General features: G+C 45.9%; 1 protein-coding gene across 1 annotated transcript in view; it reads left to right on the forward strand.

The window, feature by feature from the left end:
- The first annotated feature begins 1,395 nt into the window (after positions 1 to 1,395).
- Positions 1,396 to 17,615, forward strand: part of CLIP2 (CAP-GLY domain containing linker protein 2) — a 65,168-nt gene continuing 48,948 nt past the window's right edge. The window contains exon 1 of the mRNA XM_010006069.1: positions 1,396 to 1,507. Coding sequence (XP_010004371.1) covers positions 1,396 to 1,507 — 112 coding nt within the window. The remainder of the gene's footprint in view (positions 1,508 to 17,615) is intronic.

A 17,615-nucleotide genomic window follows, 5' to 3' on the forward strand; every position in this document is an offset into this window, starting at 1 on the left:
AAGAGCTGGGACTTGATCCCTTGGGTTTTCACCCAGGCTCCCTCCCCACGCTGTCCCTCCTCATCCCTGCTTTCTTTGTCTCTCTAAGCTGGTGAGGGATGACTGACTCCTACTGCTGAAATGGTCTTTGGTGTCTCAGATATTTCTGAGTCCTCAGGAATACAGTTTTAGAATTCTCCTTGTGGTTTTCCCTCCTCTGTGTCTGCTTGCAGCTTTCCCTGGAGCCCTGCCAGCCCTCCCCTCACTCTGCCCCAGCCTGTGTTGAAATCCTTACTCATGCCTCAATCACTTCCCGTCCCCCTGTTGCAATTACCCCCATTGCAGCATCTGTAAATCCTTGCTGGGTTAATTCTCCAGGGTTCTGCCTCCTTCCTCAGCCCATGAAGCAGATGTGGGTGTCCCCTGACTTCTGGCTGGGCCCTGCTTTGCTCTCTTTGCAAGTCCCTTCACTGCTCTGTTCTTGGTGTCCCTGGCTCACTCTGCTGCCACCTTCTTCCCTTCACACCCCCCCTGCTCATCAGCCAGCCTGGACTTCCTTTTGGCTGATAGTCTCCACATTTTGACTGTGTTTCTTTATCCATTAGGAATGTTTTTGCATATTTTTTTTAAGCAACTTAGTCATTTCCTTTTTTTTTCTGCAAGGAATTTTGTGGGTTTACTCCATTTGCCTCCTGGGAATGGCATAGGGAAGAGTTAAGTGACTTCACTAAGGAGTAGCTGCAAAACCACAGGGACAGATATTCTTTTTCTGTAACAAGGTTTTGGATTTGTTCTTAGTTAAGGGAGCTGGAAAAGCTGCATCTTGGGATGACTCCTGTGAACCTGGAGAGGCTGCCCCTGAGGTTGGGTGGGAATGGGGCCTGTCCACCCAAAGGTCTGGTGCAGAGAGTTGTTGGTGTGCCTTTGGGAAGGGTTCTGACAGTGCCTGCACAGAGCAGCAGAACTGAGTCTGGGCTGACATGTGAGCTGAGACTTCAGAATTTAAAGCCTGGCACCAGTTTTAGTCACTCAAATCCCAAACTGAATTTAAATTCCTGTTTAGTGGTTCTACAAGGCTTCAGCTTTGGTCTGGGACTCCAGGGATTAAAGTGAAACCACAGGATTGGGAAGAATGTAGCATTAAGATGGGAGATGAAGGCAATGATCACTTGTGGTTTACAGGAGAAGAAGTGAAAGTTCCTGACCTTCCTGTGGATGTGAGGAGGGAGCTTGGCACTGCTTTCTGGGTGCCTATTTGGTGCTCTCCCACCCATTCTCTCTGATTTCTTTCTGCTCTTCTCTCCTAGGTCCATGATGATGGAAGAAGAGGTGCTTCATCGAGAAGCTGAATGGTGATACCAGGTCAGCTCTTTGAGGCACTGGCAATACCAGGCTGAGATCCAGGAGACTGCAAACATGTTGAAGCCAAGTGGACTTAAAATCCCTGGCAGGGCTGGGAAGCACTCCAGCCCCGTGGGAAGGACATCAGGGACCACTGCAGCTGCTGTCACCACCACCTCAAAAGAAGGTAAGGACTTGATTCAGCAGAGGCATGAGCTGGTCCAGGTAATCACCTGTCTTAAAGGCAAATGCCTGGTGCTGTCAGTGTTCAACCCACCTGTATGTAGAATGAGGGTGAGCATGGACCAAAACAAGTGTCATGGGGTGGGTAGATGGCCTCCCTCTCCCAAGTAATGCACAAACCAGGCAGGCTGGGGAGTGGGTGGAAAACAGATGGATGCCCTGGCATCTAGGGCTGACAGAGAGAGGTGCTGCCTCCTGTCTTGAATGTCTGTGTTACTGTACAGAGACTAACATTTGAAGAGCTGGTAACAATTAGGCAGATGGAAACCTCACCCATAACCTTCCTAAACATGTCCTACAGCCATTGCTTGTGGCCTGTGATAATGCAAGAGTAAGAACCAAGCATATAAAGTGATTTGTCCTGTGTTTATTACCTCAAATTAGTGCCTTTGTTTGAACAGAATAATTTGAAGCACTGAGATTTTAATAACAATTTACCTAGACAGGCTTTACTGTCCCTTGATCTGTATCCAGTGTATACATAAGCTGTACAGACTCCCATTATGCAGTATAATTAACACTTCAGAAGAGTTTGTGACCTGCTTTGGTTAGGACTTGTTTTTCTGACCTTTTTGACTGTTGATTTGTTTCTTCTTGTTAGATACATTTTTACTCAAGGTGCAAGTTTTATGCCACAGGTTTTTCATTTCAGTTGGTTCAAAAGGGGAAAAGCATCAGAATTATGTATATTCTGACATTCACTTGTTAATTCAGTATGTTACATTTTGCTTTTGTGGATGTTGCTGGCTCCTTCTTGAAATCTGTCAACCTCTTGTCCCTTAATCTAGGCTGATCCTGCATGCCTGGTTACATTGTTATATGTTTCAGTCCCAAAAATTTGTAATACTTGGCAGAAGTAGAAAAGCTTTGTACCTCTCAGGCAACACTTGTAGGGGTTAAAATCTGGACAAAATGGGACAAAACTTGCTTTAGCATGCTATGCCAAAACAAAATCTGGACAAAACTTGCTTTAGCATGCTATGCCAAATTAGTCTGTGATGAGGATACTGCGAAATGAGGGTCAGCAGACTGCTGCCTCTTGAGAGAGCAGTGGAGAAGTGATGGTTATTTAAACAGAAAACCCTATCTCTCTGAAGTTTCTGTTGTGCTGTTCTGTTGTCCTTCTCCCAAGAACATCCTCCCATAAAAGAGGGTGGTGGTTCAGGTACAACCTCTGCACAAGATGCCACCCAGAGACCCTACTTGCTGCTGAGTGACCCTGGCTTTGCTCTCTTATTACATCTCAGGGCTCTGCTTTCCCAAAGATTTCTTAGCTGAGATCCTTTCTTTCAGTGACTGATATAGCATATATATCCTCTCTCCTACCCTGTAAATTATTTCACTGAACAGTGTTGGAAAAACCACAGTTCTAACTTGCTTTTTTTGCACATCTGCAAGATCTTGTTTAAGGGGCCAGTCACTGAACAAGACCATGAGCCAAGTTCCAGATCTTTCAGTATAACACAGGATTGTAGGGAGTGGAGAGGCTCTGCTCTTCCTCAGCTGAGGACTTGGCCCTGGGTGTAGAGAAAAATCTTTGGATTGAGCTCTTCTGTGTTTGAATGTTTTTTAATATGAGAGTAGTTTCTTAATTCAGTATCCAAATCAAGGATAATGAAAGCATCTTTACATCTTTTTGCTAGAGGGAAGGACAAATGGACAAAGGCAATTTTTAGGATAAGGTTTATATGTTTGAAGTCATTCCCCAGACTAAATTCTATATTTCTCCCTCATTTCTCCTAGTGTCTGTGATTGAGACATAAAGTTGAAGCACTTCAGTGAACTGACTATTTAGCTACTAGTTGAGAGAACCTCATGGTTCTTCCTGCTGGATTTATAATTGCAGTGTGATGGGAAGGAAGTTTCAGTTGATTTTTAGCACTTAAAACAAAACAAAATGAGGGAAAAGATCCTAGGCCTGTCCTCCCCTTGGCTGAGGGGCTTCTCAGCAAACACAGTCAGTGGGTGTGTTGGAGAATGAAAGGGGCAGTCAGGAGTCATGGGCTGCCCTCAGCTGAATGCAGCTCTTGTTTGCTGGAGCTGCTCTGTGCCCTGGGCAGCTGCAGCCACCCAGCTCTGTGGCAGGCATGCAGCACAGCCTGCACCACACTGGGCTTGATCTCTGCCTGGCAAGTCCTAAAATGGGTTGGACAAAAATGTGTGTGTGGAGAAGGGGAGAGATCTCAGGTGGTGGATCGGTGCTGTGCCCTGAACTGCTCTGCTGCCTCTGAGGATGGGGCAGGAGGTTTGGCAAGAGCTGCTGGAGCAGTTGCTGCACTGAGGCAACAGCACAATAGGGCTGTTTGCCCAGCCTGTGCTCAGTGGATGGCTGGGATAGGGCTTGTAGCACCAGCTGTGACATCTTCCCCAGCATCATCATCTTGCTCTGTCACCTGCACAAAAGCTACTGCTGTGTCTGTACATGGCCTGAGCCTGCTCTTCCCCTTGCAGATCTCTCCAAATGCCTAGCCAGCACTTAGCTGTCTCCTGCTCCTCTCCTTTCCAATGATAATCAGAGTTGGTGAGCAAAGTATGCATCCCAAAATCCTATCTATGTGCCTCTGGGAGAGCAGCAGCATCTGTGCTGGCTGTAGGACCCAGCCCCAGCACAGACAGTTATGATGTTCAGCATTCAGTGGGGAAAAACTATAAGAGAAAACATTCTTCTTTTTCCCTGTTGAAGTGGTTTCTATTTCAGAGCCAAGTGTCCACGTCATGAAAATCCCAGCCACAGCAGGCACTGATGTAAGCTCTGAGGATACATGTGGCCAAAGGATCTGGTGGTAGAGACTGGATTTCATTACTTTTTGGGGGATTAATCAGGTCTGGGACACAAGAGGGTGATGGATCTTGGATCCATTCTCACTCTTCTGTCTTGCTGACCTGCATTACTCAGCCCGTGGCCTCTAACTGCTGTGAATCCCTGGCAGTGCTGATAACCCAGCTTTCTCAGGAGGAGGTAATTATGTTGCAGCCTGGGGGCTGTTAGAGCTGGTGGTGTGCAGCCAGCCTGAGTGCTTTCCCCAGTGTCACAGTGCTGGGGCCTTTCTGATGTGCAGAGGGACAATGGCAGAGATGGAGAGGCTGAAACAAATTTTCTTCTGTGTGTTTAGTGTGAATATTGCAAAGGTTTTTTTCTCCCTTCTCTCTTTTGTCACTGTCCAGCAAAGTGTCCTTATAATACAATGTATCTGCTGGGATGGAAGGCTCCTCTAAAGGTACCAAGCTTTGTATCAGGTCCTAAAAAGTGGCATGAAGGAGGCTGTATGTGAGGCATTGGGGAAGCCCTGCAGAAACCATGAGCTCTGCTCTGGTGTGAACATTTGCCTGAGCTCCATGAGCTGTGTCTGTGCACTGAGAGTTCTGCTAGTGTTTCACTGACTCCAGGGGGAACTGAGAGTACTGGATTTTCCTGAACTTGTGTGTTGCTTTCCCACTTATCTGCCTCTTGCCAGAAAGGCCAAGGGACTTCTCCATTTTCTTAGGCATTTGGTGGAACACCTGACTCAGCCAGATGAAAGCAAACCAGTGAGTTTTGGATTACAGAATACAGAGCTGCAACATTGCTGTCTTTGAATTTGCTACCTGGGGAGAAGACAGAAATCTCAAAAGCTTGAAATACAGTTGCAAAATAAAAACTATATATCTAATGAAGTGTAGAATTAAACTGTAACAATGTACATCTGTTGGTTTTGAGCTGTCTCGTGGGTCTGGTAGCCTGGGCCTGGCTCAGAAAGATCCTGCATCTAGGATATGTCTTCCAGATTTGGTGCCAAAAGAAGGTGCTCATTCTTCAGTTGTCCCTGAGAGTTGTCAGAGAGCCAGTAGATGCAAATGAATTTTGGAAAGCTCCACACTATCTTCCTCCTATCTTCCCATGAACTGATCAGTCTGGTCTGCAAAAGTGCAAGTAGATTTAGTTTCCTTTGTCTGGAATGCATGAAGATACTTTGATTTCTTCTTTCTCTTTTCCCCAGCACTCTGCTGGTATTCTTTTATAGAAAGTCCAGTGTTCCTCATCCATCTTTTATCTCCTTTCCTGGGCAGTGCAGATGTACCCTGTTAAACAGTTTTATCTACTCTTAACAGCTCACATCTTATGCAACAGAGAGAGGACTGATGCAGATATAAGATGGTGTGTGTGCACACTATATAATCTCATGATTCATGGCTTTAGGTTTCCATAGAGAGCAGATCTGATGTAGTCACAATGTGTGTGACAAGCTGGCTCAAGTACATACAACTTCCTGTTCCTGGAAGTTAATTCAGAGCCCCTGTTCCTTACCAGCTTGTGGGTTGTCCTCTGCGAACTTTCCTGGAGTAGAGGCTTGTTGTGTCTCCTACCTGAGTGGGCAACTTTCAAAGATCTGTGAGGTATTAGGGCTTTTTGTTGTGGTATTTTGGGTTAGGTGGGGGCTTTTTTAGTTTGTGAAGGAGAGCTGAAATAGCCATTTCCACTGAAAGTCAGTGGGGGTCTGGCCACCTGGCCTGTGTTCTTGGAAAATATTAACCTTGATGAGTGTCCATGCTGACTATCCCTCTCCCTCTCTCCCATAAAGCTGGAACAATGGAAAAACGTTCTGCTTTGTAATGACTGTTTTCCTTAAAACCAGACTGAAAATTCATCCCAAGCTGTCTCAGGAGAGGAATTCCCACAAACGTGTTGGCTTATTTCCCATGCTTCAAGTAAAGACTCTCTCAACCCTCTCAGGAGAGGTGTCTGTGCAAAAGGTGTGGGTCACTGGTGAAGGGCTCAATATCATATTTGGATTTGTTACTTATAAAGCTCATGTGTCTTGGTTTATTTCCCACCCCCCTCCTGGAAAAGCCTGCTTTTGCTTGGAGTTGCAAGATGGAGGGAGAATGGGAGCTGTGATGAATGGGCCCACACAGACCTCCCAGCTGGTGGAACAGGTGAAAGCTGCTGGTGAGAGACGTTCTCAGAGCAGTGTTAGAGTAACTTGGTTAGAGGAGAAAGTCCTGCCTTTCATACTGCATTTTGCTGTCAGCTGGCTCTGGCGTTCATTTACAGGGCTTTTTTTGGTTCTTAAATCTCTTCTTCAATTAAGGAGTTCTGGCAAAAGGGAGAGGGGGGGGGGAAAAAAAAGGAAAATTAGTATTTGCAGATGGAGCTGAGCAACGCTGGGACTGCAGTGCTGGAGGCAAAAAAGCTCCAACCTATTGCATTTTCTATGTGATTTAAACATATCCAGACTGAATCCAGCCTAGATCTAGAACTGTACAGATGGATTCTGTCTTTCTGCATGGGCAGGTGCAAGTGTCCATGACCTAAATATCATCTTTAGGCATGGCTGTGAGATTCAAAACTTTTTCAGCAGGTGCTCAGTTTTATTGCCAAAAACTATACTTTGAAAACCAAACTTCACAGCATTGCCAGGAACATGGGAATGTGTGAACATACATTATTTTTTCATTAAAATAAATGCAGAGAACTGTTAATATTTGCCAGTGTAGTGTTTGCCTTTGCAAACACTGTGTGATGCTTTTGTTCTCTTAAAAATAAAAGTGAACCAGACTGGAATGCTCACAGGGCCATTAAAAAAGCCCTATATAGAATCATAGAATTGTTTTGGTTGGAAAAGGCCTTTAAGTTCATAGGGCGATTAAATGAAGTATGTTGTAATGAGGGCTTTGTATGCCTGAGTTGTGCTGTGGGTAGTTAGTGGCTTGGTTTCTGGTTGCTAGTTGTCTGAGGCTGGTTACATCCCAGGGGGGTAGTTACTGCTGTGCTGAGGGAATGAGCTTCATATTGTTCAGGCAGCAACCAGGACAAGTTTGTTGGATGCAGTTGCTGAGTTTGCCTTAGGTGGGATGTGGGATCAGAGCTGTCACTCCAACCTGAGTGTGATCCATCACTCCTGGCATTGGAAAATAAGGAGAAGAGGCCAACAGAGGGTTGGACAGACTGGACTCCATGGGTTACATCCCAGGTCCCTCTTTGCAATTAAAAGAGGTTTCCTTTAGAAATTGTATGGCAGAAGCTTTTTATCAGGCTTGAATCTGACTCTGAGTCTCCTGGGCAGGGAGAGATTTAACTTTGTTTTCTAGAAATGGAGTTCTCTTCTGAGGGCTGCTTCTAGTTTCAGAGACTCAGCAATTCTGTGTGGAGAAACCTGTTTGCACATAGCCACGTCCCATCATTATTGAGCTATATCTGCATGACTTCTTCTGGAGGAGTCTAAATCTCACCACCAGCTTAGCTCCTCTGTAGGGTTAGTGTCTTGCTTTTCCCTTTCTCAGTGGGAAATCTTAATTTCTTCTTATTTATCTGCAACAGGGTTAAAACCAACGTCTTGGTAAATTGACTTGGAAATCAGGTGTTTGCCCCTCAAGTTTCTCAGGGTTTTGTTGGAGTAAAGTGGCTGGATGCATAGTAATAACAGGTAATTTCTGTTGCCCCTGGGGTTATTTTGCAGTAAAGCAGAAGGAGGAAAGGTGTCCTTGATGAGGAATTCATGCTTTGGGAATAAGAGGGAGCTTGGGCAGGTTATTCTCAGGTAATCATTGATGGTTTGGCAGTGTCTTAACACAGTTTGTTATAAAACTGCAAGAAAGTGCTGAGGTTATCTGGTTTTGTATCCATCTATGAATTCTCATTCCCAAATAAATGTGAAAGACACTAAACTACTGTTTTGTGTGAAACAAAAGGAATAGGATTGTAGTGTCCAGAGTATCTGATTGACTGGCACAGACAGAAGGAGCTAATTCTTGTCTATTCAAAGGCTTTGTGGCTCTTGATTAGTAGTAACTTGGGGTGTTGTGTAGTGGTGAATTGAGAGAAAAAGACCCCACATCGTGGGGCCAGAGGCTGCTATTATTTCTAGCAAACATTTGCTTTTGCTGTTTTGCTTCAGGCCTCATGGAGCGCTGGGTATTGTCAGCTCTCAGCTGAGCCCTGTCCTCACTCAAATCCCTGCTGCAAGCCTGAGTGGAGGCAGATTAGTGATCCTTGCTGGAATTGCGTCACTGGGGGCGCTGAAGTTTGATTAGGTCTGGCTTTATCTGTGCCCAGTCTGTGTGCACAGCAGCTCCAGTTCCCGGGGGAGTGGGGAGGATGAGGTGCTAGGGAGCAGGTTTTGAGATCAAATGCCTCTAAACACCACGGTATCAGCAGGTTATCTTTCAATTAGTAGTAGGAGCTACAATATCCACATACACACAGGCTGTCATCTGTTCAAGAAGTGATCAGGTATCTGAAAGAAAACAAAGAGTGTTTTCAAGGGCTGCATAGGAAAGCCACGAATGAGATTTGTTGGTTTAGGATGATGACATCTCAAATAGAGAGGTGGGGCTGGGAGGGGAGCTGTGGGGCTGATGGCCAGTGCAGCTGAGGTGGAGGAACTGGGGCAACCACCCAAGAAGCTTTGCTGAGTGGCTGTTAGAGCCTGAGCATGTTCATTCACCATGACTGTGGGGTGACCAAAGTGCCCTGTGTGTAGGTCATGTTGCTCTGCACAAACCCCCTCCCTCGTGGACACTGATGCTCTTGTGAGACCCTGCATGTTTGCTTCTAATCTCACTGTGTATCCAGAAGCCAAATGTTTTCTGGCATGGTTGTGGACTGACCATTTGACTATTTGCATGGGACAAATACACACATCCGTCTCATGAGCCCCTCTCTCTGCCATCCTGCTGGCTGAAATATGTTTTGTAATGGGGCTTCTAGGGGGGTTTTGGAGGTGGTGGTTCCCCCATCCCTCGTGGTTCCCCCATCCCTCCTGGTTCCCCTTCTGAAGCAGGAAAGGACCTTTGGCAGCATTCTTCCCCCAAGGAGCAGGGGTTTGATGCATTCCAAGCAATATAAAAGGGTGTTGAATCAATCTTGATTTAATCAGCTTTACAGGTGACATCTAGAAACAACTAGGAGTCTGGTTTTAATTGTCTTAATCATTAGATGCTCTTAGAAGGATTTGAGATAGTTAATCCTTAACATTCAGTGCACTCACTGTAGAATGAGACATGAGCAGACACCAAAGGCGCAGGGAGGTCAGACACCCTCCTGCTCTCTCTGTCTGTAGCTCCTTGCAGAACAGCAGGGAAAGAAAAATCTGCTTTCCACAGATGTTCAGCTTATGGAGGTTTGAAGATAATGAACCCAATCCTGTTCAGCTGGGCTGGTGTAGGTCTGCAGTGCCCACCCTCCACTTGTGGTTACACCCATTGGAGTAAGGGTGCAGCTTTGGGGCAGAATCTGCTCCTGCCTGATCTGCCTTGAACAATTGGACTAATCCTGCCAGAGCAGATTAATCATTAGAAGCCTGAGCCAATGTTATTGAAATCAAAGGAAAGATTCCCTTTGGCATAGATGGATTTGGGGTGAGAAGCATAGGATTAGAGTGGCAGCAGACTCTTGCTACAGAGTATTGGCTATTGGTTGGAATGAATGATCATGCTCACCCTGCATGTGAGCATCCTCCTTGCAAGCAGTTAAATAAGTGAATTGGTCTCCATGAAAGCTTTAAAATATTCAGAATACAGATATTTTTTCTCTATTCATTTTGGGTTCAGTAGGATATTTACTGATTTTATATTAAAAGATGCTAGAAAGTGATATCCCCTTAAAAGAAGTGGTTTTAAGGCAGTAGTGAAGTCTGTAAGAAAACTCCATATATTACAATACTCACTATAAAAGAAGATTTGTCCAAATTGGGCTGGCTGTGACCTAAGCAAGTCCATTCAGAACACAGCTGATGGTGTCTCTACTGCCAAGTGTGTCTGTTTTGGCACTGCTGTTTTCCAGCTTGGCCAACGTGCCCTGTGTGCTACACTGGGGCAGTGGGTGCCCTGGGGGATGCAGCAGAGTGCTTCACCCAAGGGTGCTTATTGACAGAATGCTTTGTGAGAAGAGAAATATTTGTGCATGGGGATTTAAAATGTTTGCAGAGGGAAGGCAGTGATGAACTTGGCCACGAGTACCTCTCTAACCAAACCTACACTGAGAATTCAGGAATCCTGAATGAATCACACAGGAAATCTGAGTGATTTAGCCCCCTCCCAGTGCTCTAATGAGCAAGGCAGCATTTGCAGGAGGTAACTGCTGCTTCAGGACTATTCCCAAGCTGCTGCAGGAATTTCTAGAAAGCACAAGCAGTAAGCCATTCTGACTTTCTGCAATGATAAGCCTGCTCTGCACGTGGGAAGCCTCTCTGTTTAGACACTCTGAATCCTTCACCACTGCCAGGGAAGCCTGGGGCTCTGAGGTAGGTCAGCATTTCCCATGTTTTACATGCAAGGTACCTTTGAGGGAGCCCTAGGGCTTGCCCCCTGTCATCCTGTGATGGAAACAGAGCTGTTAACCTGGCCTGCAGGTTTTTCTGGCCTTTTGCCCTCCTAGTCTTGGATCAGGAGTAGCAGCTTCCTTCTCTGATGCTGCTTCCCCTAGTTCTTTTCATTGAGGTGCTGTGCCTGTAAACTTTAGTGCATTTGGCTGTGGGTATCACAAGTGTCTCAGCCCCAAACTTAGGCTGGGATTGTCCTATTTCACACACAAATATGCAGTTGTTTAGGATTCACATTCCCTGGAGATAACAGGAGCCTTTTGTATTGCTGGCTAATTTGTTTCATGGAATTGCTTATGGCAGAATATTACATTTGGAAGTATTGCCTAAAAAAACCTAACAAAACAAGCCTGCTAGAAATTAGAAGGACTTGATGCAGACCCTGAACACAGAATTTCAGATAAGGATGGTATGATCTTGAGAGAATCCTGAGCCAAAAAAAGGGCTTGGAGACTTCACAGAATCATTCTGGTTGGAAAAGACCTTTAAGACCGAGTCCAACCATAACCTAACTACTAGAAATTTGTCTAACTCATCCTCACTGACTAGCTTCTGCCCTAGCTAGGTGTGTTCAGAGGATAAAAGCATAAAATGATCATCTGCTGAAGTTCTGAAGAAGCAGCATAAGTGACAGGGATAGTTCACATGTGAGTCTTTCAAACCAGTATGATGTGCTGGAATTGGGAGTACAGTGTGTGATCAAGAGTGGTCAGGGTGTCACTATGCACGGAGACTTGTACAGCTCAGCTAGTTAGTTCCCACAGCTTTGTCCATGGTCTCTCACTTCACATTATGGATTTTTAAAAATTTATTTCCCCCCCCACTGCTTCTTGCTTTGCCCACAAAGGGTATAGTTTCTGGTCATCACTGAGACTTAGAGTTGTTGGGTTTGAGACCTGCTGCAGGTTTCTATGTTCATATCATAGCTCAGGTATTTTTCAGGGTCAGATCTGGATCATGGCCATGTTTTTTTCTCAAAAAAAATTTAAAATGATCAGGCATCTGCTGCAAGTAGGTTATTTGGATTTTCTGCAAATAGTGCCTGTTCATGTAGAGCTCATTGCCTTTTGAGTTGGATACTTAGCTGTTTGAGCTAGATACTGGGATAAGGTAGATGACTCAGTGTTAACCTGCTCTCAACTACCTTTCTATTAGATTAGGCAAAACAAAAACACCCCAACAAACTTTGCATTGTGCCTAGAGTGGATCTGTGTACAGTCAGTCCATTGTGTGACCTTTGTGGGGATGTACAGTGTGTGTGATCTGTGCAGGGATCTGTGGCTGCACAAATAAATGCCCAGTGAAGTAATGAATCAAAGCTGTGTTTCAGCACAGCCCTAGGGTTGTGCACAAGTTTGTTTGGGGTTTAAGAAATGTTGGTCTTTGCTGCTCTTGCAGTTGCTCTGGGACCCTGGGATTGGCCTCTGAAGTGTCCCTCTTTCAGATAAGTTGGATGGGTGATTCAGAAGGATGGTATCATTTTGTTGCAGAAGAGAAAAATCCTACATGCAAGATAGCAAGCACGGTGCCTGCCTTTCTGCTGGTACCAACCCTGTAGCTGCACACTGCTGCCTTCCAGGATAGCTGGTTACACTAGAAACAAGCCTCTCTTAGCATGCTGATAAGGAGCTAATCCTACATACTCTGTTGTTACGTATCAGATGTTAATGTTTTGAACTGTTTCCATCAAGACTAGCTGCAGACAGGCATGAGAAAGTACCTTTCAGGGCTGCAGGCCGTGAGTTCTTGCAAAGAGCAATCACTGTGAAGATCAGCCCAAATCCTGCTGAGGAAAGTAGGGCAAAGTAATATTGGAAACTTAGAGAATATCTTGTGCTTGTACCAAGGAAATATGTTTCTGAGTTTCAGCAGGTACAAACGAGAAGTTACCAGTCAAGAGACAGTAGGAAAGATCATAATGGTGTGATCTGTTGCTGCATGTTTTAACTCTGCAGGTCCTGATTCTTTACAGAAAGTGGGTAAAAGCTGCACTTGAAGGGCTTGAAATCCTGGCCTCACAAGTAACTTTGTGTAATTGCACATCTCTCAGATGCCAGCAGAGCACTTGCTGCCTGAGCTTGCAACTTGCAGTTGTGCAAAGGCACCCCTGGTTTGAGTTACAGGATGGTTTAAGCTGGAGCTGGGGACAGTTGGGCCTCCAAAGTGCTGCTGGTCCTGGGCAGATAGTGCAGCAGGAGCAGAGGTACAAGCACCATGTCAGCTGTCACATCAAGCAAAATGGACCTAATTGACTTGAATTGATCATCTGAGGGCTGTCAAGATATAAGAGAGGGCTAGAATATTTGTTATGTAGCTGGAGTAAGTACTATGGCCAAAGGCAGTCTATGCCAGAGTTGGACTAGGCTCTCTCCTGGTCATTTAACCTTCCTTTTTCCTGGATTGTGGGAGGTGTGGCCACCCTTCTTGTGCATGGCTGCTCAGATTATGTCCTGTGAGTAAATACCCTGAGTTATGCACACACAGCAACTTCTTCCTGCATCACATTCCCTGTCCATGCTGTTCTCAGAGCTGTTTATCCCCTGGTCTGCCTCCAGTGTCATCATAAAGTAATAATTACTCTCTTGATGGACCAGGCTATTTTTTGTTGCCTTCTCTTCCACATTTTATTGGTAGTGAGCTAATCCCATCATTTCTGAGTGAATAAATCAATGGCCTCTCTTGAGCAATGTACCGCTTGGCTGCTTCCAGTTGGTGCTGTAGCTGGTTAGGAATGGCACCAGAGTCCATCCGAGTGGGTTTGATGGGGGAATGATGCCTGAGCAAAAATACTACACTTAAAAAAGGCTGTGAAATGTCAGAAACCCTGCTGCTTGATTTCCTTTTCTGGTGCAGAGAAAGCACTGTGCTTTGCTTGGCTGCTCTTTAGTGTTTGGTACTCAAGATAAATTTCTCCAGTTCAGAAGGTGTCCTGAGACTGCTCCTCTCTGTGTGCTAGTGCCAGTGCTCTGCCTGGGAAATGGCTTCTAAATGTCTCATTAAAGACCTGTGTCTGCCTCCTTTTCTTTCTTTTTTTTGTCATGGGATCAGCTCACTGAGAGCAGCTGTCCTCACTTCCCTCACAGCAGCCCCCAAACCACGCTGGTCCCTTGCAAATTCCCACAGCCCGAGAAACTGCCGACAACTGCGCACGTCTGTGTGTGCTGGGCTGTGCAGCCATGGCGGGTAGAGCCTGAGCTTGTTCCCAAGCTTTTCCCTGCTTCTTTGAAAAGACTCTCGGGAAGTTAGCTTTGTGCTGGGGTTGTAAAGAAGCTGAACGTATGGTGTGAGTTCAGCTGTGAGAGCAGAGACAAGCGTGAGCTTCGAGGGGAGGTTGTGCTGCACAGGGCATCGCTTGGGCTGCTGGAAGGAGCTGATCGTGTGGGGATCTATTCCTGAGTCCATCCCAGGAGCCATCCCTGTAAGTGTCTCTCCCCAAGTTGGTGTTCTCACTCCTGGGGCTTTCTCGTGGCTTACCTCTGTGCTGGGCTGCTTTCTTTCAGTCTTAATAGTTGCAATGGGCTGGGCAAGGTAATTCCGTTTGGATCTGGGACTAGGGGAACAGGACTTACTGAATCTTTACACCTAAGCTGGTTTAAATGGAAAACTACCCTCTAGATAGAATAAGCTGCAGTGAATAAAGTGAGTAATGCTTCCAAGTGGAATATTGTCTAGCTGAAGTGATTTGTATTTGTTTACAGAAGAATGAAGTCTGTGCATAGTCCCTGTTTTTTCAAATGTCTGTGACTTATATCTAGAGGCAGAGGGTGGCAAAGGGTGGGGGGGGGGGAAGACATAGCCCCTCCATTGTTTTTATCAAACCCTGAAACACCCTCAAAATTGTGGGATTTTTGTCTTCATTATTTTCTGGGAAAACAGAGTGCTGCCCCAGAGGTGGGATAGATGGGCCCTGCTTTCAGACTGGGAAGTGTTGAATAGCATGTTGAAAGATGAGTGTTGAAAGAATACACTAAGGTTTTTAAAATTAGCAATTATGTACAAACTAAGACTGCAATCTTGAGCTGAATAGATCATCCATATGCTGCAAGTTAATTGTCCCTCAGTGACAGAAAACTTATGCATTTTCTACTACACACTTGCCTCCCCAGTGCCCTGTGCTGCGAAAACCTATCTGCTTTGCATGTTTTGTTGAATACCACTGTTTATTTGAGAAACTTAAAGTCCTCACACATAATAACTCTGTATCTTTGCTGTTTGTCTCTTTTATGATTGATACTGGATCTGATCTGGCAGAGCTGTTAAACCCCAGGGTCCTCCATCCCTCCTGTCTCCAGCAGGCTCCAAGAATGCTGGTCTGGCCTGTGACAGAGCAGATTTCGTACCAGTCAGCCTCCTGAATGAGACCTTTATAAGAGAAAGCCTTTGTTCAGCACGGCTGTTTGAGGTTCAGTGCCCTCCCCAGCTGCCCTTGTGAAGACAAATATCTGCCTCAACATGCATCTCCTTGCATTCAGTGCAAAGCAACTTTGCAGTGCTTCTCATTTGATTTTGCTCATTCATAATTTTCATTCATTTATTGCCCACTTTTCCTTCCTCATCGCAGGTTTCTTTCTGGGCATGTCCCCTTTCTCCAAAAGAGCTAGAGCCAGCAAAGCTGAAGCTGTATGGGATCTTAATGTCTATGCCATGGGGGTTATTCTGGGGAATAGCAGGGGCAGCAGATTTCCAGGGTGCCAGATGCAGAGCTCGTCTCCATGCCAGATTACAGCCCCAACTTATCAGCTTTGAATTTACAGAGCTTTCAGTCGTTGTTTCCAAGTCAGCCATAAATCTCTCAGGCTGCTTCCTCCCACAATGTGCTGCCAGGCATTCGGCTGTCGCCCACAAAGCATTGCTTTCCCTCACAGCCACCTTGTCCCTCTCTATTTCTTCCTTATCCTGCAGCTTGAAAGGGCCACGATAAATCTTGCAGAAAACAGCTGCTTCATTGCTGTGCTCGATAATTTGAATTTGGACACAGCAAAGTGGGTTGACTTTCACTGGATTGCCAACAGCGTCATGTGTGTGTAATCCAAGCTGCTTTGAGCAGCTCCAGTCGCTGTGTGGGAACCTGGAAATGACACGTGGTGAGGCCTCACCATCCCTGAGCACTGTGAAGGCAGCAGCCAGCCAGTCCTTCTCCTCTGGGAGCCCCCAGCAGCCTGCATGGAGTGAAGCCCTTTCTCACTGCCTGTGCAGGTTGTACCTCCATGGCTCTTGCCTAGTAGATCAGCTGCTGTAGTTCATAGGAACTGAGGGACTCTCTTTGGCAACTAATGCCCTGGACTGTCCTCCTTCGTTACCCCCTCAGTAGGGGAAGCTCTGCTCAGCTCTGCTCTCCATAGGTTACTGAGTTTCTGTAGTGTTAAGGTTGAAGATGAAATGGTTTTGCAGACCCAGGGAGATTCACAGCAGCTGCAAAGTGAGAGCAATGGGTAAAGGCCCACAGAGCCAGGAGCTGATTAGCACTTGGTTGTAAAGACAACACACTGCTATTCTGCACCTCCAGCTCCTAGTGGAGGGTGGTGGTCTGTGGAATGGAAAAGTATATGATACCAACACAGGTGTTTGGTGCCCTGAGTTCTGCTGCAGCTTCAACAAGGGCAGTGTCTGATGTCCCAGCTGAGAGCATGTTCCTGAGACCACTTGAGCATTGAACTAAGAAGTGAGCTGGGCTGCTCTAATGTCTCTGAGGCTCTTTCCTAATCCTCATGGCAGTAAAAACACAGATGATTCCTTTTAGTTGGTACCCCTGCATTAGATGGGTTTTCCAGCTGACAAAATCTGTCTTGGATTCAAATGGGCATTATAGTCCTGGTCACGGGACTGTCCTGAAGCTCAGCCCAGGCTGGGAGGGAGCAGAGCTGGTACCAAAGATTTTTTACTTGTTAGTTTGGTCACAGGGCTGGACATTGAGAGATGCTCAGGAGCTGCAAGGCATGCTGCCCTCTCCTAGGTTAGTGGCATCTGTAGCTTGGGCCAGTGAGATGAGGGTGTGGTGCCTGTGGGTCTTCTGACAGTGGCACTTCTGCCAGGCTGGTACAGCTTTTCTTGCTGGCTGGTGGATGAGAAGCTTATTGATTGGCATGCAGAGGGAATGCAGCCCATGAGTGGACAGGCAGTTCTGTGCTGCATGGCAGGCTCTCTTGTGATGTGGTGGGATTTGAGAGTATAAACCTCTGAAAATTAAAATGGAGAAGGAAAAAGACCTCTCCTAGGAGCACTGAAAAGATCTTTTGTAACTATCATGTGTTTTCTCATTGCTTCCTCCCTTCCTGGCATGAGATGCTACTCTGGTATATATCTCTTTTTTTTTTTTTTTTTTTCCTTTTAAATCTAATGTGCCTCCATTTTATCAATTAACTGCCTGTCTCCTGATTCCCATGGCAACACAACAGGCTGTTGCATTTCTGATTCCTTTGGCAGTTGGGGTGCCTGGCATGTGTCTCGGGAGCAGTAAGATTACAAAAGGGTTCTGCAGGGAGTAGGAAATACATGGGCAACTCTCACTATGCCCTGCTTCTCATGCTAAACTATTTTTCTCTTCCTCTCTCTCCTCCCCTTTAGAAACAAGTTTCCTTTCCCCTTTGTTTCAATTGCCTGGTGATAAGAAATGAGCAACTGAAGTGCTGTGGGAGGTCGAAAGATGTGGAGGCAGTGAGGGGATGTGTGGTTGGTTGCATTGGATGTGGATGGCACATAAATGGAGCACAAGGCTGAGCATCTCATCAGATGTCCTGCAGAGAAGGTTATTCC

The sequence above is a fragment of the Chaetura pelagica genome, unplaced genomic scaffold, assembly GCF_000747805.2.
Source record: "Chaetura pelagica isolate M959 unplaced genomic scaffold, ChaPel_1.0 scaffold49, whole genome shotgun sequence".
In the NCBI taxonomy this organism is placed as follows: domain Eukaryota; kingdom Metazoa; phylum Chordata; class Aves; order Apodiformes; family Apodidae; genus Chaetura; species Chaetura pelagica.